This window comes from Zea mays, chromosome 6 (assembly GCF_902167145.1).
Source record: "Zea mays cultivar B73 chromosome 6, Zm-B73-REFERENCE-NAM-5.0, whole genome shotgun sequence".
Classification (NCBI taxonomy): Eukaryota; Viridiplantae; Streptophyta; class Magnoliopsida; order Poales; family Poaceae; genus Zea; species Zea mays.
The window spans coordinates 167,052,068-167,075,124 of NC_050101.1; the positions used below are offsets into that span (position 1 = coordinate 167,052,068).

General features: G+C 45.5%; 3 protein-coding genes across 3 annotated transcripts; 2 read left to right on the top strand and 1 right to left on the bottom strand.

Annotated features, from left to right (window-relative positions):
* Window positions 1–1,720: 1,720 nt before the first annotated feature.
* LOC100193482 (Glutamate-1-semialdehyde 21-aminomutase 2 chloroplastic) lies at window positions 1,721–5,904 on the bottom strand. The gene is made up of 3 exons (NM_001358757.1): window positions 5,698–5,904; window positions 3,838–4,011; window positions 1,721–3,022 (listed from the first exon to the last, which is right to left on the bottom strand). The coding sequence occupies exons 1-3, from the start codon at window positions 5,878–5,880 to the stop codon at window positions 1,955–1,957; spliced, it is 1,425 nt and encodes a 474-aa protein (NP_001345686.1). The 5' UTR covers window positions 5,881–5,904; the 3' UTR covers window positions 1,721–1,954.
* A 1,408-nt stretch (window positions 5,905–7,312) lies between these two features.
* On the top strand, window positions 7,313–13,788 carry LOC103631582 (putative disease resistance protein RGA3). Its single transcript, XM_020539604.2, has 2 exons — window positions 7,313–12,709; window positions 13,395–13,788. Exons 1-2 carry the CDS (start codon window positions 9,289–9,291, stop codon window positions 13,403–13,405), a joined length of 3,432 nt encoding a protein of 1,143 aa, XP_020395193.1. The 5' UTR covers window positions 7,313–9,288; the 3' UTR covers window positions 13,406–13,788.
* Window positions 13,789–15,515: 1,727 nt separating this feature from the next.
* Window positions 15,516–21,478, top strand: LOC100280312 (uncharacterized). The gene is given in 7 exon segments (NM_001153238.1): window positions 15,516–16,368; window positions 19,741–19,878; window positions 19,977–20,107; window positions 20,198–20,408; window positions 20,485–20,722; window positions 20,819–20,969; window positions 21,058–21,478. Coding segments are annotated over 7 exon segments (2,007 nt in total). The 5' UTR covers window positions 15,516–15,560; the 3' UTR covers window positions 21,388–21,478.
* The last annotated feature ends 1,579 nt before the right edge of the window (window positions 21,479–23,057 follow it).

Below are 23,057 nucleotides of genomic sequence, written 5' to 3' on the forward strand. Positions count from 1 at the left end.
GCCTCGCCCGAGGATCCCCTCAAGCAACGGACGCACCGTCGACTCGCCCGAGGCACAGCTCGGGTAGGCTTCGCGGAGAAGCAACCTTGGCCAAATCGCCACACCAACCGACCATATCGCAGGAGCATTTAATGCAAGGATCGCCTGACATCTTATCCTGACGCGCGCTCTTCAGTCGACAGGGCCGAAGTGACCGCAGTCACTTCGCCGCTCCACTGACCGACCTGACAGGAATACAGCGCCGCCTGCCCTGCTCCGACTGCCGTGCCACTCGCCAGAGTGAGGTCGACAGCGGCTAAGTCCAGCCTCGGGCGACATAGGAAGCTCCGCCTCGCCCGACCCCAGGGTTCGGCCCCCGTCTCGGCCTCGGAAGATGGACTTCGCCTTGCCCGACCCCAGGGCTCGGACTCAACCTCGACCTCGGAGGAATCGCCACCTCGCCCAAACTCGGGCCCGGATCGGCCACGTCGCCAGGGGGGCCATCATTACCCTGCCCCTAGCTAGCTCAGGCTACGGGGAACAAGACCGGCGTCCCATCTGGCTCGTCCCAGTAAACAAGTAATGATGGCACCCGCACGCTCCATGACGACGGCAGCTCCCAGCCCCTTACGTCAGCAAGGAGACGTCAGCAAGGATCCGACAGCCCCGACAGCTGTACTTCCACAGGGCTCCAGCTCTCCTCCGACGGCCACGACATCACATGAACAGGGCAGCAACACCTCTCCGACAGCCATGACGGCATGTACATAGGGCACTAGCTCATCTCTGCTAGACACGTTAGCACATTGCTACACCCCCATTGTACACCTGGGCCCTCTCCTTACGTCTATAAAAGGAAGGTCCATGGCTCTCGTACAGAGGGTTGGCCGCACGGGAGAACGGGCCGACGCATAAGGCTCTCGCTCTCTCTCTCCCACGCGAACGCTTGTAACCCCCTACTGCAAGCGCATCCATCCGCCCTGGACGCAGGACAACACGAAGGCCGCAGTTTCCCCTTACTGTTCTCCCCCCTTTGTGTCCCGTCTCGCGCCGACCTATCTGGGCTGGGACACGCAGCGACAATTTACTCGTCGGTCCAGAGACCCCCGCGGTCGAAACGCCGACAAATACTAATTCCCTTTGCTTTTTTGAACATTTTTTTCTGAATAAGTAGCTTCAGTTTTGGCTGTGCCTGTTTGTTTTTTATCTGTTCCTTTGCTGAAGCTGGAAGGTGCTGCTCGTTTAGTGCTATGTTCTCTTTAGAGTCTTCGTTCGATCTAGCCAACTTTATTCCATTCAGATTGCTAGTTAGAGTAAGGTGTGCTTGTGATCATGTCTGGTGAGCCGGTGACTGTTCCCAGTTTCGAGAAAAAGATAAGCAATCTGTTGGCTGGAGTAAGTTTCTAGCCATAGTCGCTCCAGGTGTTGGCTGCGCACCAGTTGTTGCTATAGTGTTTTGAACCACAGCAGCAGCCGTTCGTCATCAGCGGTCAGAATACCATTAGCTTATACATACATGGTTCGAATTTGCAGATCTGTGTCCCATTCTTTCTATGCTTTGTGTTTTGGAAACGCTGCAGGCTGCACCACCTAAAGTTGGCCTTCCCGTCAGAAGTACACCTCAAAGAAGCACAATGTTCTGAACAACAGGAGACACTGAGAGCTGGGAAGAGTCCGAGATGGCTTATGCAAGTCCCGGGTCAGTGCATTACTAATGTGGATATTGTTTTTTTTTTCTAAAAAAAAAGGTTCTAGACAATCCTGTATCTGAACATCAGTACAACAACGAAACCGTAATCGTGGACCATAGATTTATTGGCACTGACAAAAACAAGACCCACTAATTCAGAAAGAGGAACTTACAGAAGCTGTCCTGCTGCTGCACAATACAAAACCTCGGTGGCATATAGAACTAAGAGTACAAGAACGTAAATACGAGGAAATGCTCTCTGCATGCTTGCTTGAAGCGGACCCCCTATATCCGCTTCAGAACCTTCTCAGCGGCCTCGACGGTCTTCTCGATGTCCTGGGAGGTGTGCGCCAAGCTGGTGAACCCCGCCTCGAACTGCGATGGAGCGAAGTACACGCCCTCCTCCAGCATGCCACGGTAGAACCTCCCGAACTTCTCGGTGTCGCTCTTCTTGGCGTCCCCGAAATTGTGGACGGGCCCGCCGGTGAAGAAGAAGCCAAACATTCCTCTGATATGTCCTCCGCACATCTCATGCCCTGCTTTCGCACCGACGTCCAGTATCCCACGGACGAGTTCGCCGGTGATCTTGTCCAAGTACTCGTAGGTGCCGGGCTCTGTCAGCCGCTTGAGCGTGTGGATCCCAGCGGTCATGGCTAGAGGGTTCCCGCTGAGAGTTCCTGCCTGGTACATCGGCCCTGCGGGGGCAACCATCTCCATGATGTCCCTTCTCCCACCGTAGGCACCAACGGGGAGGCCACCCCCGATGATCTTGCCCAAGGTCGTCACGTCAGGGGTGATCCCGAAGTACTCCTGAGCTCCACCGTAAGACAGACGGAAGCCGGTCATCACTTCATCGAAGACCAGGAGCGCACCATCCTGTCTGGTCAAGTCGCGGAGAGCGTTAAGGAAACCAGGCTGTGGGGGGATGAAACCAGCGTTGCCAACAACTGGCTCGAGGAAGACGGCAGCAATCTCCCCCGCGTTGTCCTCGAACAGTTTCTTCACTGCCTCGACATCATTGTAGGGTGCCGTTAGAGTCTCGTAGGTGGCCCCCTTGGGGACGCCAGGGGAGTCTGGGAGGCCAAGGGTGGCGACACCACTGCCAGCTTTGACAAGGAAGGAATCGGCATGGCCATGGTAGCAGCCTTCGAACTTGATGATCTTCTCCCGCCCGGTGAATGCGCGCACGAGGCGGAGCGCTCCCATGCAGGCTTCTGTCCCTGAGTTGACAAAGCGGACCATTTCGATACTTGGCACGGCAGAGATGACCATCTCAGCCAATACGTTCTCCAGCAAACATGGAGCACCAAAGCTAGTTCCTTTCTTCAGAGTTTCAATCAATGCAGCATTAACCTGAATCAAACAAGATATAGTACGGTGATTTAAATTTAGCTTTGTCAATTCTCAAGCCAGCTTAAGCCAAATGTTGCCGAATCAAATATAGTATTTTTCCAATATTCCACAGTGGTTCAAAAATCACACTATAAGTTGACAAATATTTGAAGTTGAAGTAAAGCTATAAACCGTCATGGATTTCACCAATTTGATTTACAAAATCAGACCAAGAAAATTTTATGATACATATAGAGGTTCAGAAATTTTAGAACAATCACAAATGGGATGGAGATTAGTCTAATTAATCAACTATTAGGCCCCGTTTGTTTCCTTTCATTTCGAGGAATTGGAATCTTACTAATGGAATAGACTATTTTTTTAGAATATGACATTCCACCACTTTCCAAAGTTATCATATAAGCCTACCTCAAATTCATGGGTTGAGAGATGGAAATTGATTCTATAGATTTACATGATATTTTCCGATGTACAACTTATATCACATTCTTCTACTTGCGCCTTTATAACATAAATGTAGTATATAACTATCTCTCTCACATGATTTAGGATAATATACAAATATATTATATATATAAATATATAAACTTAATTAGTTATGTCTAAAATATAATTATTAAAATGGAATTCAATTCCAACGAAACAAACGGGCCCTTATAGGAAATACAAGTATGCTACTCCATCAACTATCATGAAAGAACAAAGAGATAGGAAACAGAAGCAGACCCATAGATTAACTAACAAAATAATTATGATGAAATACTTCATATTCACATAAAACATATTGGCCAGAACCAACATAATCAATTATGTACCTTATCATCTGCATGGCCGATGATTGCAGGACCCCAGGAACCAACGTAATCAATGTACTCATTCCCATCAACATCCCACATACGAGAACCCTTTACAGAGTCGAACACTACTGGCTGCCCACCAACAGATTTGAAGGCACGGACCGGCGAATTAACACCTCCAGGCATCAGCTCCTGAGAAAGTGAAACATCAGTCAATGAAACATCCAAAACCATGGGCAAAAATGATGACAAGATGACTGAGATCTCAAAAGGTGAAAGATCCTAACACTGGTCATTGTGATAATAGTTCCCACCATTTCATGATATTTTTATATACAATCAGGGTTGTACTCACAAGTCACCTTTTGTGCAGTTTACAGCTACAGATCCAGGACCAGGACTAAAGCATGACTCACGAAAAATGGCTACTAACTTCATAAAGGTATGGTATTTTACCGGTTTGTCACATCAAAAGTAATGCTTGCTGCACCTAGGTAATCCTATCTCAATAGGATTGCTTTCATCTACATGGCTTACTCATGTGTCAATTGGGTTGAGGACTAAGGCTGACTCCAATTCTTCTTATACATCGCCCCTTATTTGTACTTTCTAATATATCTTACTATATCCCCCTAAAGATCCTCCCCTTACATACAGTTCGTCTCCAACAATTCCCCTTATACAACACCCCTATCTAACTAAGTTAATGAACACGTATTTATCATTTTTGAAATTTTAAAAAATCATACAATATTTGTAGTATCATAATATATATTATCATTATGTCACAGGGCTTAATTAAGGTTAAAAACATGCTAATTAACATATAGGGGAGCATATTGCCCACCCTATATATACAAGGAGATTCCTATCTCCCTATACACAGGGGGAGTAGGATGGCAATTGGCAATGGGTCGGGCTCACATCGGATGGAGAAAAAACCCGCCCTCTGATCGAGTGGTACGATCGCATCCATGAAGTCTACCTAAACCCGTCTGTGATGGCACCCGCGGGTGCAATTCCAAACCCACACTCGAACCCGTCAGGTTTCAGTCCACCCACGGGTTTTTACTAAGTGTACACTTTTAAACAGTAAATCAACTATAAGCAATTATGTACCACCAATAATTGAGTTATACATATGAATGTTAAGCCTTCTCTCATTAAGCAGCAACAAAACATTTTCATGAATCATTAGCTAAGTTACTTTTTTTTAAATAATTACTAGTGTATATCATTTTTGCGCAAAATAAAGAATGAACCAAATTTCGAATCGAGTGCGGGTCACCCACGGGTTAAAATAGAAACCCACACCCACACCCACACCCACACCCGCAAAACTTTGGATCGAGTGCGGCCGGGTGCACATGTGAGTCAAAATCTTCGCCCACACCCACACCTATCAGGTCGGGTATAAGTCGGATTTTAGGTCTGCAGCTTAAATTGCCATCCCCGGGAGCTACAGGGGAGTTGTTGGAGACGAGGTCCCCCTAAAGCTCCCTTATGTTCGGTTGAGAGAGCTTTACGGTGTGCTGTTGTTTACGGTGTGCTGGTGGAGTTTGCCTTACTAAGCTCACAATATCGGGCCCATTCCAGACCCTTTTCCCAGCCCCCGGTTTCCGCGTTCCACGCCATCTTTGACAATCCACCTCTTATTGCGTTACCAGCAACCCTTGGCGGAAATACAGAAAAGAAAAGCGAACCGATCGGCCACAATTTCCACGACAAAGACAAACAATGCATTCCCCAGCTGGCCGCAAGCGACGTCTCTTCTTCCGAATTCACACCTCAAAAGCGACGAGGGCCTCCGAAACGAACGGGAACCCTGGCAGACGGCATCTAGGAGACGCGGAGCGAAGGAATTAGAGAGGGCGGTACCTTGGCGGCGTTGAAGATCTCCTCGGACTTCTGCACCGTGTACGCCTTCTCGCCCTTCTCGAGGGATATCGCGGCCCGCACCACCGACAGCCGAGCGCGGCGTCCCGCAGAAGCCCTCCTCGGCGCGGCCGGCCGGGCCGAGACCCCGGACGCCACGGCGGCGGCTGCTGCTGCTCCGGCCATACTTGGGCTTGCTCGTCTCGCGCGATGTCGGAGGTGGAGCAGATGAGGGGGGATAAGAAATTTCAGAGGGGTTTGCGGCGATTGGGTCTTAAAGCTAGGCCGGGCCTACCAATGCACCGCACGACCTCTTCTCTGTATTAATTTTTTTTTACCCCGCCTTTGTAACTTGTAATTGTAAGCGAGACGTCTGGTGGCGCTTACGTCCAGCCTGCAGGTAGGCTGGGCCGAAAATTTTATCCCAAAATCGCTTTTGGGTTAGGTGGTCTGTGGGCTGCTACTTCGCCTCCGTACTAGGGCGGAGGTGCAGGTCTCAAGCCCGCTAGCTTACGCTATACATAAGCACATATTTCTTTTTTTTATAAATATAAAATATTTAAAAATATTAAAAACTATGGGTCACAAGTTTACAACCCAATCCTCGGGCGCTATTGCAGACCGAGCCTGGTGTAGTTGTCTGGTGGACAAGTATTCTACAGAATATGAACAGATTTCTTATACAAGATCGAAAACATGAACAAACAGGCAACAGCTAGGGCTTGCAAGTTTTTAAGGCATGTACAGTGGTGTTTAATGGGGAGGCTCTTAAGGTGTTTAAGGGGGTTATTTGCAAAAAAATCTTAGAGCCGTCTCTCCGTGAAAAGACGTCTCTGGCTCGTAAACCAAGTAGCAACAGACACCTCTAGAGATGGCAATGGGTAAATACCCATCGGGTATTACTACCCCATACCCATACCCACGACACAAAATTAACCCTATCGGGTCACCCATATACACTGGTGGGTATGGATTTACCCCCATACCCATACCCATGTGGGTATGGGTCACCCATCGGGTCACCCGTACCCACAATTAAACATCTATCAAAATATTATATTATACAAATGTCAAGTATATCCATCTAAATATCAGTACAAAATTTCTAGCATCATTTAACCATCCATTCAACACACCAAAGATAGTTGGATAAAGTAGTAACACTAGGATAGTACTAAATAGCACATTACATGTTCTATTACATGGTCATTAAATTGTTGTTAAGCCTTCTATGACATTATGGCCTAAAAGGTTGTTAAATAGTAAAAAAGATGGATGACTAAAGTCCAAGTTCAGGCTTAGGCTAAGTTTATATTGGGTATTTTATACCCACGGGTTAACGGGTATGGGTAAAGACAGAACGTTCTAATACCCGTTTACCCATTGGGTGAAGTTTATTGCCCAATAACAGACCCACGAGTAGAATATTTAGCTCACATACATACCCTAATGGAGTAAATACCCATCGGGTATCGGGTCGCGGGTACCCATTGCCATCTCTAGACACCTCACTTCCCGCTGTACGAATTTGTCGTCTGTTCTATCGATCTGATGCTATATAAATACATTTAATTCTGTATTTATTAATAAACTATGTTTATAGACACTCCATTGTACAATAGAGTCTCTTAGTTGTCTCCTGTGCTTGAGAACCGTTTTGGTGTCTCTCCACTATACATGTCCTAATGCTTATTATTATAGGTTTTCTGGAATTGTCCGAGCTTACAGCACCAAAATTAGTTGCATTAAATCGACCAAGATTAATAAACGGTCAGCTGCATGTTATTATTGTCAAAATAGAAGTGCCTAAACTCGTCCGTTGTTACTTGCTTGATAAATCGGGGAAGAAACGTACAAGCACCATGTCGACAACGACAGACTGACTTAGGCTATATTTGTTTCCCTCCTAACTTATATATAAGCTAGATTATAGTGAAAGTGTAGGAGGATAAAATATCTCTTTGAAACATAAATAAGCTAAAATAAACTAGTATTGGGTAGTTTATTTCAGTTTATTCGTAACCTCGAAGTGATATTTTACCCTCATATCATTCTACCATAATCCAACTTAGATCACTGGAGCACCATCAGCTTGCAATTGCATTGCAATGTCCGACACGTGACCATGTCTGACACCACCATCTCCTCTCTCCATCCTTGCGTTCATTTCCTGCCATGGAACTCGGAATGATGAAGCAGAGGGTTTATATGCTTATTTCCACGGCCAAATCACCTCATATGCACAATCAGCGCCACGCCGCCAACGCCACGTAGGAAGAGTCCATCAAGGAGCAACCCATTTAGAGCTTGTTCGGTTATTTGCAATCCATATGGATTGGAGGGGATTGATATGGATTGTGAGAGATTTTGACTTACTAGGGATTGAAACCCCCTCAATCCCTCTCAATCCATATGAATTGGGGTTGAACCGAACAAGCCCTTGATTGAAAACATAGATCCTATATTCACGAGAGAGCCGAAGATGCCTCTTTTTGGACTCCCGACTTCACTCCGTGTCTGAGAGTGCTCCTCTCTATTTTTAGGAAGAAGACAATAGAGAATTTTCTTGTTTGGTACATTTTTTGAAGTAGCTATTAAAAGAGCATTTGAAAGAGCCCTACCAAAGAAGACACAAGTGACACACTTGAACGATATTATAGTGCCAGAAATGTATTTTGAAAATATATTTTGAGAGTTTGTGGACCGAAGGGGTACACTTAAATAATACTAGGGTGCCAGAAATGCATTTTGATAGTTTGTGAACCTAAATGGCACCTCCAGACAAGTTCAAGGGACTACTATATATTCAACTCTACAATATATGTAGCAGACATGGTAATCTACTGAGCTGAGACTTGTGCGCACCTGATGATCCAGTCAATGATGCGAAGTGGCGTGCACCTGTACATGGAGCTTCTTTTCAAGATTTTCTATCCAGCACGGGCCAAACAACGTTGACTAGAGAGGCAATGGAAGGATATATAATAGTCCAATATGTGCCCTTCAATCGCCTTTCCAGGAAGTTGCCATGGTTGATTCCTTCACTTTGTTTCCAGAAGCACAGTTACACGTGAGGAATTAGCAACTTATCCCATTTCAGAACCCATTTCCCAGACTTGCAATGGCATGACAAAAAAATCAGACTTATTTCTTCGGAAAAAATATGTTACTAAATTCTACAGGTAACAAGAGCAACGACTTCAGGGTCAACAACAACAACAACAACAACAACAAAGCCTTTTTTGTCCCAAGCACGTTGGGGTAGGCTAGAGATGAAACCCCGTATGAAAACCTCAGAGCTCAACCCCCAAAGAACAGAAAAGGGAAACAAAGGCAAAGGAGAACCGAAAACAACGAAACGGGGAAACACATAAAAGAGATAAAACCCACAAGGACCAGCAAGATCTAAAATGGACACAAGAAAAGGTCAAACGATTAAGGAGGAAAAGCGAAACTATCAATCAGGGTTCTGGCACGTGAATGGTACAGAAATAACTCTGAGTGCCCTCAACCACCACACCAGCAGTTCAGCATTCCCCATTTGCATTGCTAGGGGAGAGACAATAGAGAGCCAAAGAGGGGAGAAAAGACACTATGCCGATTGGAGAGGTTGTGCTATCTGCCTTCACGCAGGCACTCTTTGAGAAAGTGCTTGCTGCTACTATCGGAGAGCTGAAACTCCCTCCAGATGTCACTGAAGAACTGCAAAGCTTATCGAGCATCCTGTCAACAATTCAATTTCATGTCGAAGATGCCGAGGAGCGGCAATTGAAGGATAAGGCTGCACGCAGCTGGCTTGCCAAGCTCAAGGATGTCGCGGATGAGATGGATGACTTGCTTGATGAGTATGCAGCCGAGACTCTGCGATCCAAACTAGAAGGTCCATCCAACCATGACCATCTGAAGAAGGTTAGGAGCTGTTTCTGCTGTTTTTGGTTGAACAAGTGTTTCTTTAATCATAAGATAGCGCAGCACATAAGGAAGATTGAGGGGAAACTCGATAGGCTTATCAAGGAAAGACAAATTATTGGTCCCAACATGAACAGTGGGACCGACAGGCAGGAGATAAAGGAGAGGCCCAAAACAAGTTCGCTGATCGATGACTCAAGTGTGTTTGGAAGAGAAAAAGATAAGGAAACCATTGTAAAGATGTTGCTGGCCCCTAATAATAACTCAGGCCATGCCAACCTTTCTATTATTCCCATAGTGGGCATGGGGGGACTAGGAAAGACGACTCTAACACAGCTCATCTACAATGATGAAAGAGTAAAGGAGCATTTCCAGTTAAGGGTGTGGTTGTGTGTTTCTGAAAATTTTGACGAGATGAAGCTTACCAAGGAAACAATTGAATCAGTTGCTAGTGGATTCTCATCAGCCACAACAAACATGAACCTGCTCCAAGAAGACCTCTCAAAAAAGCTGCAAGGTAAAAGATTTCTTCTAGTCCTTGATGATGTATGGAATGAGGATCCTGAAAAATGGGACAGATATCGTTGTGCTCTACTTAGCGGGGGAAAGGGAAGCAGGATTATAATTACCACGCGAAACAAAAATGTGGGGATACTAATGGGTGGGATGACTCCTTACCATCTAAAGCAGCTATCAAACGATGATTGCTGGCAGTTGTTCAAAAAACATGCATTTGTAGATGGTGACTCCAGTTCACACCCAGAATTAGAAATAATAGGCAAGGACATCGTGAAGAAGTTGAAAGGCCTGCCACTAGCTGCAAAAGCAGTCAGCAGTTTACTATGTACCAGGGATGCAGAGGAAGATTGGAAGAACATACTAAAGAGTGAAATATGGGAATTGCCATCAGACAAGAACAACATATTGCCAGCTCTGAGATTGAGTTACAGCCATTTGCCAGCCACACTGAAGCGATGTTTTGCATTTTGTTCAGTGTTTCCCAAAGATTACGTCTTTGAGAAAACAAGGTTGGTTCAAATATGGATGGCCCTTGGGTTCATTCAGCCTCAAGGAAGGAGAAAGATGGAAGAAATTGGGAGTGGCTATTTTGATGAATTGCAAAGCAGATCCTTCTTCCAACATCACAAAAGTGGATATGTCATGCATGATGCCATGCATGACCTAGCACAGTCTGTCTCAATTAATGAATGCCTTAGATTGGATGAAGGCCTAAGGCTGCATGATCCCCCGCACAGCAGCAGCCCTGCAACTGCAAGAAATGCCAGGCATCTATCATTCTCTTGTGACAACAGAAGCTGGACCCAGTTTGAAGCTTTTCTTGGATTTAAGAGAGCTCGCACACTTCTTCTACTAAATGGATACAAATCGATAACAAACTCTATACCCAGTGATCTGTTCATCAAGTTGAAGTACCTTCATGTGCTTGATCTGAACCGACGAGACATTACTGAGCTGCCTGATTCTATTGGTAACTTAAAATTGCTTCGATATTTGAATCTTTCAGGCACTGGAATAGAAATGTTGCCTTCATCAATCGGTAGGCTCTTCAGCCTGCAAACATTGAAGTTGCAAAACTGTCATTCACTAGATTACCTCCCAAAGACCATAACCAATCTCATAAATCTTCGATGGCTAGAAGCAAGGACGGAGTTGATCAATGGCATAGCTGGAATAGGGAACTTGACTTGCCTTCAACAGCTGGAGGAATTTGTTGTCCGTAAGGACAAAGGATACAAGATCAGTGAATTGAAGGCAATCAACGGGATCACAGGACAAATCTGCATTAAGAATCTTGAGAGCGTGGCAAGTGTGGAAGAGGCTGATGAAGCTTTGCTAACAAAGAAGACAAACATCAACAATTTACACCTTATATGGTCCGAAAGTAGGCGTTTGACTTCAAAAACAGCAGATAAAGACATGAAGATACTTGAACACCTCCAGCCACATCATGAACTCAGTGAGCTGTCAGTCAAGGCCTTTGCAGGCATATACTTTCCAAATTGGTTAAGTAAACTAACTCAATTGCAAACCATCCACCTGTCTGACTGTACAAACTGTTCAGTTCTACCAGCACTTGGAGTACTTCCCCTACTCAAGTTTTTAGATTTCGGGGGTTTCCATGCCATTGTTCACATCAACCAAGAGTTTTCAGGAACCAGTGAGGTCAAGAGGTTTCCATCACTGAAGGAACTGGTATTTGAAGACATGTCTAACCTAAAAGGTTGGACTTCTGTACAAGATGGTCAGTTGCTTCCATTGCTCACAGAGCTTGCAGTGATTGACTGCCCACTACTAGAAGAATTTCCATCTTTCCCATCATCAGTAGTGAAGCTCAAAATTTCTGAAACAGGGTTCGCTATTCTTCCAGAAATATATACTCCAAGTTCTCAAGTTTCATCATCATTGGTATGCCTAGAAATTCACCAGTGCCCAAATCTTACATCATTAGAGCGAGGACTGCTTTGCCAGAAATTATCAATGCTCCAGCAATTAACCATCACCGGTTGCCCAGAATTAACTCATCTGCCAGTTGAAGGATTCAGAGCCCTGACTGCTCTTAAGAGTATTCATATCTATGATTGTCCAAAGCTGGAACCATCCCAACAGCATAGCTTGCTGCCCTCCATGCTTGAAGATTTACGCATCAGCTCATGCTCCAATCTAATCAATCCTCTTCTTCGAGAGATTGATGGGATATTCTCAATGACAAATCTTGCCATAACTGATTGTGCCAGCCTTCGATATTTTCCAGTAAAGCTTCCTGCCACTCTGAAAAAGTTGGAGATCTTCCATTGTAGCAACCTAAGATGCTTGCCTCCTGGCATAGAAGCGACATCTTGTTTGGCAGCTATGACAATTTTGAAATGTCCTCTTATACCGAGCTTGCCAGAACAGGGCCTCCCACAATCACTGAAAGAATTGTACATCAAAGAATGCCCGCTGCTAACAAAGAGCTGTAAAGAAAATGATGGTGAAGATTGGCCTAAAATTGCTCATGTACCAACCATAGAGATTGAAGATGATAGTACCATGACCGACTGGAGCATAAGAAGATCATTCTATACACATCATAGTGACACAGGAGGTACGGACTAGATGAATTTTCAGCAGCTACTGTTTCACACACACACACACAACAACAACAAGCTCAAAACTATTTTTGGCAAATGTTTGTATACTCGTTTTTCATCAATTTGGTATGCTGCATATACTTAATGCTTGATTGCACTTTATATGTCAACCATAAAGAACCAATATACAAACATACACAAAAAATCAGTTGCAAAGTAGTACATGCAAGATTTCAACCTTTGTGTTTGACATCTAGCTGTAGCAGTATATATATCTTAGAATAATGCACCTAGAAGCAGCCAATTACAGTACAGCAAGCAAACTAAAATGAAACAACAATAGACAACCGTGTGTACCTTTACTATTGTGAAAACCTAATGTTCCATGTTTTCAAAAAGCCTGTCGGCAACAGTTTACTTCATATCATCAACCATGCCCAAGTCATATTTTCTCAGGGAAAACAAAAAAAAGGTTTTAATTGTGCTACAAGCAAGTCTCCCATGCGTGAATGCATAGCAACAAGTTTACAGAGTATACTATCCAGGGTACTAACATATTTATCAAAATGTTGATGACTGTATCTCGTGCTTCATTATTGAAGTTAGGGGAGCTCTGTTAAATATGTAAGATCTGCAATTTTGTTCTGCATAAAAAGGATTCGGATTTCTCAGTTATATACTTATTTTCTTCGTTTACAGATCATCACTGAATTATGAATGTTGCTTCAAGAACATTATACCTGATAGGTTCCATCCAGCATCAGATTGCAGTATCCAAATGTATGAATCTACAGCTAGATGGTTCAGTCAATACTTCTCAAGAAAATAAGGTATTTTCACTAGACAACATCACAAGAATACTGGCAAGTAGCCATGTCAGTTTCTTTCTTCTGTGTAACCACATTCCAATCATCAGGAACCTGTGCCTCTGATAGTACCGCCATGTCAAGGTATTATGTCGCGGATCATTAGTTTTTTTTGGTTCTTTTCTTTTTAGCTTTTTGAGGGATTTTGTGGTGCTAGCATGAACCTTTGTATATAAAACTGAGAGAAAATTTGGAGGCATGCAGAAGTTACAGGGTGGAAGGTACTACGCTTATCCTCAAACTTTCATCTACTGCACTTTGTCTTCTTCTGCATCGTGAAGACTACCGCTTCACAAAGTATATACTCATGGTACTCGACTTATCAAATGCGTCATGGCAACTTTCAAGAGCTAAACAAACATTTTCTCAGGTAAATTTTTACCTAGAATCCGAAGAGAGAAAAAAAAGCAAAGGTGGTTGGCTAATTGTCATCATCCCCGGCGCAATAAATGCTAGTAAACAAGCAGAGCAGCCTACGAGAACGGCATAGAGCACTCAATAGCGCCAAAAGGTAATTCATCATACGGGTGGAGGAGAGCCATGGCCCACGGAGATTGCGCGGGTCTCCATAAGATTGACTGAATGAGCATGCGGATGGCGGAGAATCCGCGATAAGCGAAAAAAGCAACAATGAGCTCACCGCCTCCAAAGCGAAGGGAGCATTGCAGTATCATGACTCCTGGTACTGCTTGCACTTTTCGATTAGGGTTTAGTAGTTTTAGTTCTTTATTTTGCTTCTAAAGCAAAGAACTAAAACTACTAAACGCTAACAAAGAAGTTCCAGCAGTAGCAAGATTCATGACATGCAGACTCCCCTGCAATTCGTCCTCTCTCCTCCTCCCTGGCTCCACTTTATGGCGCTGGCGGCTATGGGATGGTGTAGTTGCGCGAGGTGATGGTTGGGCACCACCGCACCGGGGTGTTGTGGTTCATCTTCCCTGGCGAAGAAGTTGGTTTTGTGGCTGGTGCGCAGCGCCGCCGTCACCGCCGCCCGCCTGTGAGCCTCGGGATGACAGTTACGCGGAGCTTGATCTTCAGATTTTAGTAAAGGGCTGAATTCCATTTGATTGGGTCCCCTTGATCTCCGTCTGCCCAATATACGTACTCCCTCCGTTTCATTTTAGTCGCTGGATAGTGTAAAATTGCACTATCCAGCGACAAATAAAAAGAAACGGAGGGAGTATTGCCTATCAGGACATACAGAACGGGCTGGTCAGAAAGTGCTTCAGCTTTAAAAACATAATTTGGTAAAGTTCGTGAAGCAGTAAATTTTTAGAAAGACTTTCGGTGTGGTATAAGGACATGTGCAGTTCGATTTTCCAAATATTAGAAACGGCTACAAGATTGTATGACACAATCCTAAGACATTTGATTATAAATGTAGCTAAAAGACAATATATATAAACAGTCTTGAAAAGACGGTGGTATTTTTTCAGTTTGATCTCTTAGAGACCCCACAAGACACTCTATATTAAATAGAATTGTACAGACCCTAAGAGCAGTCCCAACTATCCACGTCATCCAGTTTCTATAGCATTAATTTAACTTCCACATAAACTAAAAAATGTGTGGCAAACAATTAAATGAAGAAAGAGTAAAAACTAGATCTTGTATAAGACTTGATTTCAATACAATATCCAAGACAACATAAAAGAAAAGAAGTATTAAATTCAGTTAAGTAATATTAATATTTGTATTGGAGAGATAGTGTCTAGTAGTAGTTTTTAAATGACGTAGAGGTCATAAAAACTATAAGTATATTTTGGTTTGAGACTGCTCTAATACTTGTTCGATGACTCATATGCTTACTATCACTAGTTCATTAAACGAGTTATGTAGTTGTCTTTTTTATGAGCCAAATCGTCCGTTTTGAACGTTGTTTCGGCTGATACGCCATTGGCCTCCTCATAGAAATAGACAGACCGTAGGCTCAGTCAGAACTCAGAAACAGCATCCACTCCAAAAGCATAGCGACCGGTTTCGCCGGCAGCCATCAGCCATGCACAGCCTTCTGCCCATCCTCCTCTGCTCGTTTCTCCTCGCAACGGCAGCCAACGCCGACAACCCGTTCTACACAGGCTGTCCGAACAACACGAACTACACGCGCGGCAGCGCGTTCCAGGCCAACCTCAACGCCCTCCTCGCATCCCTCCCCTCCGCGGCCGCCGCGTCAGCGGGTTTTGCCACGAACACCACCGGCACCGCGCCCGACCAGGCGTATGGCCTCGCGCAGTGCCGCGCCGACGTGAACGCGTCGGACTGCCGCGCGTGCCTCGACGGCTCGACGCGGGACATGGCCAGGGTGTGCCCAGGCCAGAAGAGCGCCATGCTCATCTACGACGCGTGCCAGCTGCGGCACTCCAACGCGAGCTTCTTCGGCGCCGTCGACGCGTCGGTCGTGGTCTGGCAGCCTAACGCGCAGAACGCGACGCAGCAGGAGCAGTTCACGACGCGGCTCGGCGCGCTCATGGGCAGCGTCACGGAGAGGGCGGCGTACGCGTCCCCGCGGAGGTTCGCGGTCGGCTCGGCCGCCGTGACGCCCTTCGTGAACGTCTACGGCATGGCGCAGTGCACGCGGGACCTCGCCGGCGACGACTGCAACCGCTGCCTCGTCGGCGCCGTCTCGTTCATCCCGACGTGCTGCGACGGCAGGCAAGGCGCCCGCATCGTGTACCCGAGCTGCTCCATCCGGTTCGAGGTGTATCCGTTCTACGACGCCCAGGCTGCCGACGCGGCGATGTCGCCGGCACCGGCACCGGGAGCCGGATCCGTCAACGGCAGCGACCAGTCGGGCCTAGGAGAAAGCGGTGAGTCCATGGTGTCCACTCCTGTCACTTTCCTTACTGCTGCTGCCGCGGGCACAAGAAGACACGGTGCTGGTGTTCTTTTCGTTTCAAAAATGGACAAAAATGGCTACCTAAATTTGGAAGTTGACTCGACCGGCGACTTCGTTTCCAAAAGACTAGTCGACTAGATCTATATTACTCCATCCGTTCCATCCGTTCATAAATGTATGACACCATTTATTTTTTAAAAAAACTTTAATCACTCATCATATTAAAAAAATAACGAGTTATCATTCATGTTTTTTATTTGTTTTATCACTTAAAGAGTTTGTGCTTAACTTAAAATTTTTATATTTTTTAATAAGATAAATGATCAAAGTTTTCGAAAAATTCAACGGTGTCATATATTTGTGAACGGGGTAGTATTACGCTACAGAAAAAACAAAAATGTGATTGTCAGAGGTAAATTCCAACCAGGTAGCAGAATGCACCCGTCTAATTTTAAAAACAAAGAAGCCATATAAGGTTAGTCTGTCAAAGATGCAAGAACACGAGAATTTACAATGGTTTAGGTCGTTAAAGTGTAATACGCTACGTCCACTATAAGACGTATTGTCGAGAGCTTGAGTGTGGTGAAGTTGAGACTGAGTGAACTCGAGAGAACTTGTGTGTGCTTGAGTCTAAATAAACATGTTCCTTTGTTTCGCATTTGTCCTCCCTTTTATAGTCAAGGGTGGCACATAGAAGGATGTTCATTAGCCCTGACAGGGTCCAGCGAACTAGTATTAAATATATACTATATAGAGCAGTAAGTGCAACTGTAGACAGAGGTCTTCTCCACGGACGCTATGCGGATCTTCTGACTAGACGTGTTCTCCGCTCCGTTTGTCGGCATGCGCCTGTCGCGGAGTGTACCTTGTACGCTGACATTTGTAGGGGCCGAGCACGCTGACATGCGGGGGAGTTAGACTATCTCCAACAGCTTACTTGTCTCCATACTCATATTCAAACTCCACTCTGCGAACAGTGCAATCTATAGTGCATAACAGTGCAAACACATTGCCTTTAGATAAACTATGAATAGACTGCTGCAGGCGGTCTTATGGTGATGGACCTGATTTGTCGCCACTAGCCGGTGCTGCAGTGGCCGCTTTACCCGAGGCAGCGACAGTTCATGATAGTGTTGCCCACGCACGCGGCGCTGAGACACATCCGCTCGCCTCGGTAACACGTGGCTTAATGTGCGAGCCATGCGGGCGGCGCTGATAGACAACTGCCCGCCTCGATAACCCGCGGAACAGTCATTCGAGCCTGCACGGTCTGTCCAAAGCCTGCCTAGCCCTGTGCATAGTAGGGCATGCCTTAGTCGCTCGCATTGAATGTGAGCGCCGAGGCCCGAGCTTGCTTCCAACTGAAGGTTTGTGTCACACGCCCACGAGCCACGTGGCGTCTTCAGACCTCTACCTGAGCGGAGAGTGGGGACCAAGATTGTAGACTGCCTTGAAGCCCTGGCCCCCTTGGTTGTGGGCTGTGGCCAGATGACGTATGGGAGGTTCGGACCCTCTTACGGGGGTCCGGATGGCACACGTGGAGGTTCAGGACCCTACGGGGTTTGTACTCATGGTAGTAGTCTATGGTCATTTTTTAGCCTTGGAGCGCGTGACGGCACCGAACCCATCCTCGAGTAGGGAGTGGGTCTCGAGGTCAATGACCCCGTTAGATAGGTCCGGATCCTAGATCTGGATGCTCAGTTTCTAATACACGGTTAGAAGTAACCACACATACATTTTCTTAAAACTGAACAAAAATGGCAACCTAATTTGAAAGTTGATTCCACCAGCGACTTCTTTTTTGAGAACATGAGATCTGTTTCTCTATTATTACGCTACAGAAAAAGGTAATTTTTCTGTGGAACACTAATGGGGTGTTTGGTTTGAGTAATGAGCTAGTCCATCATCTTCTCACTCCTAACTTTTTTGTTTGGTTTGTGGAATGGAATGAGTTGATACATCACCACCCCATTCCTCATAGTTAGTTAATTAGTACTAATATGTGGAATGAAGTTATCCTACCAAATTTGAGGAATGGACCCATGATGCACCACTTCATTTTGAATGGAGTGGTTCTTCAAACCAAACACCCCATTAGATTTCCACGGCGACAAAAACGTTGTGGCTCTGAACTCTGCTGTTGTTCTTTTGGACTTGCTCGCGTCTTTGACTAGGTTAAACTGCTAAAGAGTCGATTCTTCAGTTCTAGCACCCACGAACGGAAACGGTAGTGAAAACCTTCTCCCGTTTTCGTTATTTTTTTACTAAAAAGGAGCGCAGAAACGGTATAGCCGAAAACGGGAACGGTTACGAGATATGTGGTTATATGAAAACAAATTAAAATGAACGGATATGTAACGAAAACGGACATTAAACGAAAACTTTATCCGAAATGTGCAATATTGTACCATCACTCACCAAACTACAATATTATAAGTTTAGGACACAATAAATTATGACCTCATAGGTTTAAAAATTGACAAAAAAAACATATGTTTTTTAAAGATCAATATCTTACACAAAGGTAATACTTTTTTCGTCAACATTCTTCAATCATGAACTCCAAACTTGTAGATACATAGAACAAGACTAAGTACCTTATACCGTTGTAACATGCTAACATAGTAACATCAAAGATTATGCAAACATGACATAGAAGGTAGGGCTAAAATGGTACTTTTTGTATATTGTTTTATATGTTATCTATAAACGAGATTATATAAACGGGAAAATGATAAAATCCGGATAAAAACGGGATTTTGGAAAAACGGCAGAAAACACTGAACCATTTTCGTTCTCGCATATATACTATCTCGTTTTTGTACCATTCCCGTTCCCGTTTTTGACCGGATAAAAACGGAATACAATACGGTACAAAATGAGATTTTTTTCGTCCCTACTAACAGCCATGGGTTAAACCTAAGGCCATGTTTGGTTTCTTTAGTTTAGGAACTAAAGTTTAGTTAGGGGACTAAAGTTTAGTCCCTAACATGTTTGGTTCTCAGGACTACAATTGGTAAGAATATATTAAATGACTCATAAGAAGACTGAAATGACCTTTAACATTATCATGATATTAGCACAATTAAACTAAATGAGGAGCAAATGTGAAATTAATATGATGTAGTCTCTTTTAGCCACATCTTAAGAGACCAGAGACTAAAGCAATTTAGTCCCTTAAACCAAACGGGTCCTAAATGTGATGGCACAAAGGGAGTGGAAATTCTATACTAGTGGCAATGATGGAATGACTAATTTTTGGGTGGTGAACAACGGATGAGTGCAGTTTTTAATGGCTTGTAAGGGATTGGCTCTTCTTCAATTGTGTCCACCGTTTGTTCAGGGAGCGGCAGTCACAAGGTCCGGGCAGCTCTTCTTGTGGCAATTCCTGTCGCTGTTGCGCTGCTGCAAGTTGCTGTCTTCCTCTTCCTCCGCAAGAGGAACAGACAACCGCACAAGCATGTGCAGGTTGCAAGCAACGGTAAGTGTGCTGAAACCATGTCCTTATTGCGGTTGAAGAAAGAACAGCGCGGTAAAGCATTCAGGCTTGAGTTTTTCGAATTCCCTTTTCGTGAACAGTACACGAAGATGAAGAAGACATGACAAGCTCAGAGTATCTCCTCTATGATCTGAGCACCCTACGAGCTGCCACGGACAACTTTTCGGAAGAAAATAAGCTCGGCGAGGGAGGGTTTGGGCCAGTGTACAAAGTAACTCTGAACCTGCCGGGACATGAAGATTAATCTGACTAACCGGCTCTAAAGCGCCTGGTTTTGACCTGATTGCGATGCGACTTCCAGGGCACGCTGCAAGACGGGCAGGAGATTGCAGTGAAGAGGCTGTCAGCAACTTCGCAGCAAGGGCAGGTGGAGATGAAGAACGAGGTGGTCCTGTTGGCGAAGCTCCAGCACAGGAACTTGGTACGCCTGCTCGGCTGCTGCACCGAGGAACACGAGAGGCTCCTCGTCTACGAGTTCCTCACCAACAACAGCCTCGACAAAATCCTCTTCGGTGATTCATTGTTTCATTGAGACTAGCAGTACACTTGAGAGTCAGATCACATACACTGATAAAACTGAGCTGGCAGATCCAGCACGGCGGCAGGAGCTGGGCTGGGGACTGAGGCAGAGGATCATCGAGGGCATCGGCCGCGGGCTCCTCTACCTCCACGAGGAATCGAGGCTGACCATCATCCACCGGGACCTCAAGGCCAGCAACATCCTGCTGGACGCGGACATGAACCCCAAGATCTCCGACTTCGGCTTGGCCAAGCTGTTCAGCCTCGACTCCAGCGTGGGAAACACCAGCCACATTGCCGGAACATAGTAAGTCCACAGCGATCTCCAGTTCCCGAAATGCATGCTGAACGCCTCAAGACTCCTGTGACATTCACCGCCCGCGTCTTCCATCTTGGATTGCAGCGGATACATGGCGCCGGAGTACGCCATGCACGGCCTCTTCTCGGCCAAGTCGGACGTCTTCAGCTACGGCGTCCTTGTCCTCGAGATCGTCACCGGCCGCCGCAACTCGTACACGCATGCTTCAGGACCGTCTGAAGATCTGCTTACATTTGTACTATACTGGAACCATCTTAACGCATCAACTAGAACTAACCTTTTTCGGTATCCTTAAACGTTATGCATGATGCCATGGTGGGCAGGTTTGGACGCACTGGAGCCGTGGGAGCGTGCAGCCTCTGCTGGAGGGGTGCCCCGACGAGGGGCTCCGTGCGCAGGAGATGCTGAGGTGCATCCACGTCGCTCTGCTCTGCGTCCAGGAGGATCCGCTCGACCGCCCCAGCATGGCATCGGTCGTCGTCATGCTCAACAGCCGCTCCATCACGCTGCCGGCGCCCGGCGCGCCAGCGTACGCGGTGCCCCGCCGTGGAACCACGGTCAGGAGCGCGGCTCGCCAGGGCCTGGTGGATGCCGCGGCATCTAGGGAGCAGTCCGTTAACGGCGCCTCCTTTTCTGACATGGAGCCGCGCTAATGAATCTGCTGCACTGCAACATGGACGTCAATCGTGATGTTTTATTAGGTTCAATTTTGTAAGTACGATTTTTGAATTACTGGAGTTGTTTAAAGTAGGTTTGTATCGTTGTGTTGCCACGGTAACGGGGGGAAATCGATGGAATGAAATAGCATGATCTTAGCAATATTGTAATGTTTTGGGCCACACTGGAAAATATATAAGTATATTTTTTAAGTAACATTATGAAGGCAAACATTTAGAAGAACGCAAAAACACATAGTTCAAGTAGGTACTTTTTTTTGAAAGGAAGGGGCAAAAGACTTGACGCAACGATATATATTAGATTAGGGAAGAAAGAAAGGGAGAATACAAAACCTGAGCAACTGGAGGCAAGAAGAAAAGAAAGAAAAAATAAAAAGAATTAAAAAGAAAACAAAGAACCACTAGTCAAGTCCAACAAGACCTCAGCTACTAGCAATATCCTTGACTGCAAGAGCAACTTGATCTACACTTCTATGCTGACTTTGAAAAATTCTGTTATTTTTTTCCAACCATAAATTCCACCAAAAATGAATTAGCAGACCGTCGAAACATCTTCTTGACTGTCTGTTGCAAAGGCTACGCAGACCCGTCCACCAATCGTACAAAGATGTGGTACTGGGAATCCCAGTCAGGAAAGGAAGGTTGGCCCAAGACAACACTTTGTTCCACACCTCTCTACTAAAGTGGCAATCCTTGCATAAGTGGAGAATTGTTTCTGGGGCCGAGTTGCAGAGACAACATATTGGGTTGCAAGGCCAACCCCTTTTATGAAGGTTATCGGCAGTTAGGATTCTCTTATGTAGTAGTGTCCAAGCAAAAAAACGGCACTTCGGTTCCACTTTAGCCTTCCAAATAGGACAGAGATTCATTTTACTATAATTGGCTGAGAATTGGATTTTGTATGCACTGTTTGCACTGTACTGCCCATCTGTCGTCCATCTCCAAGAAATGGTGTCCTCCAAACCGTTAAGCTCCTGCATGTTACCTATGGCCTGCCAAAGAGAGACGAACTCTCTTAGCTCCCCCTCACCCGTGTATGGGGAGCATAATCATATTCAATTGTTGTTAGTGAGCGCTTTGTCAACCGTGATGTTCTTCCTCTTTGCCTTCTTGAATAGTGATGGTGCAATGTTCTTAGGGGCTTGGCCTTGGATCCAACTAGATTTCCAGAATTCAGCTATCTTTCCATTGCCAACCGTCACAGTTGTGGAAGCGTTGAAGAGATCTTCATCAGTTTTGTCACAAGGAAGCTTCATGGCAGTCCACGCCCTGTCTCTACTCTTCCATCGCAGCCATAGCCATCTTAGTCTTAACCCCCTCGCAAAACGATCAAGATCCAGAATTCCAAGACCCCCTTGTTCTTTGGGAGGCAAGTTATGGGCCAGTTGATAAGACAGTGACCCCGTTGCAAGCTTCTGGATTGCTCCCTTTCCAAAGGAAGTTTCTTCTTATTTTGTCAATTGTTTGCATCAGCCATTTTTGAGGTGAAAAAACCGTTAGGTGGTAGATTGGTTGTGCGGATAGCACTGATTTTACTAGAGTTTCTCTACCAGCCTTGGACAGCAGTTTGCCTTTCCAGCCTGCCAACCTGTTGTTGATTTTTTCGATTAGAGGTTGGAGATCAATCCTTTTTACCTTCCTGTAAT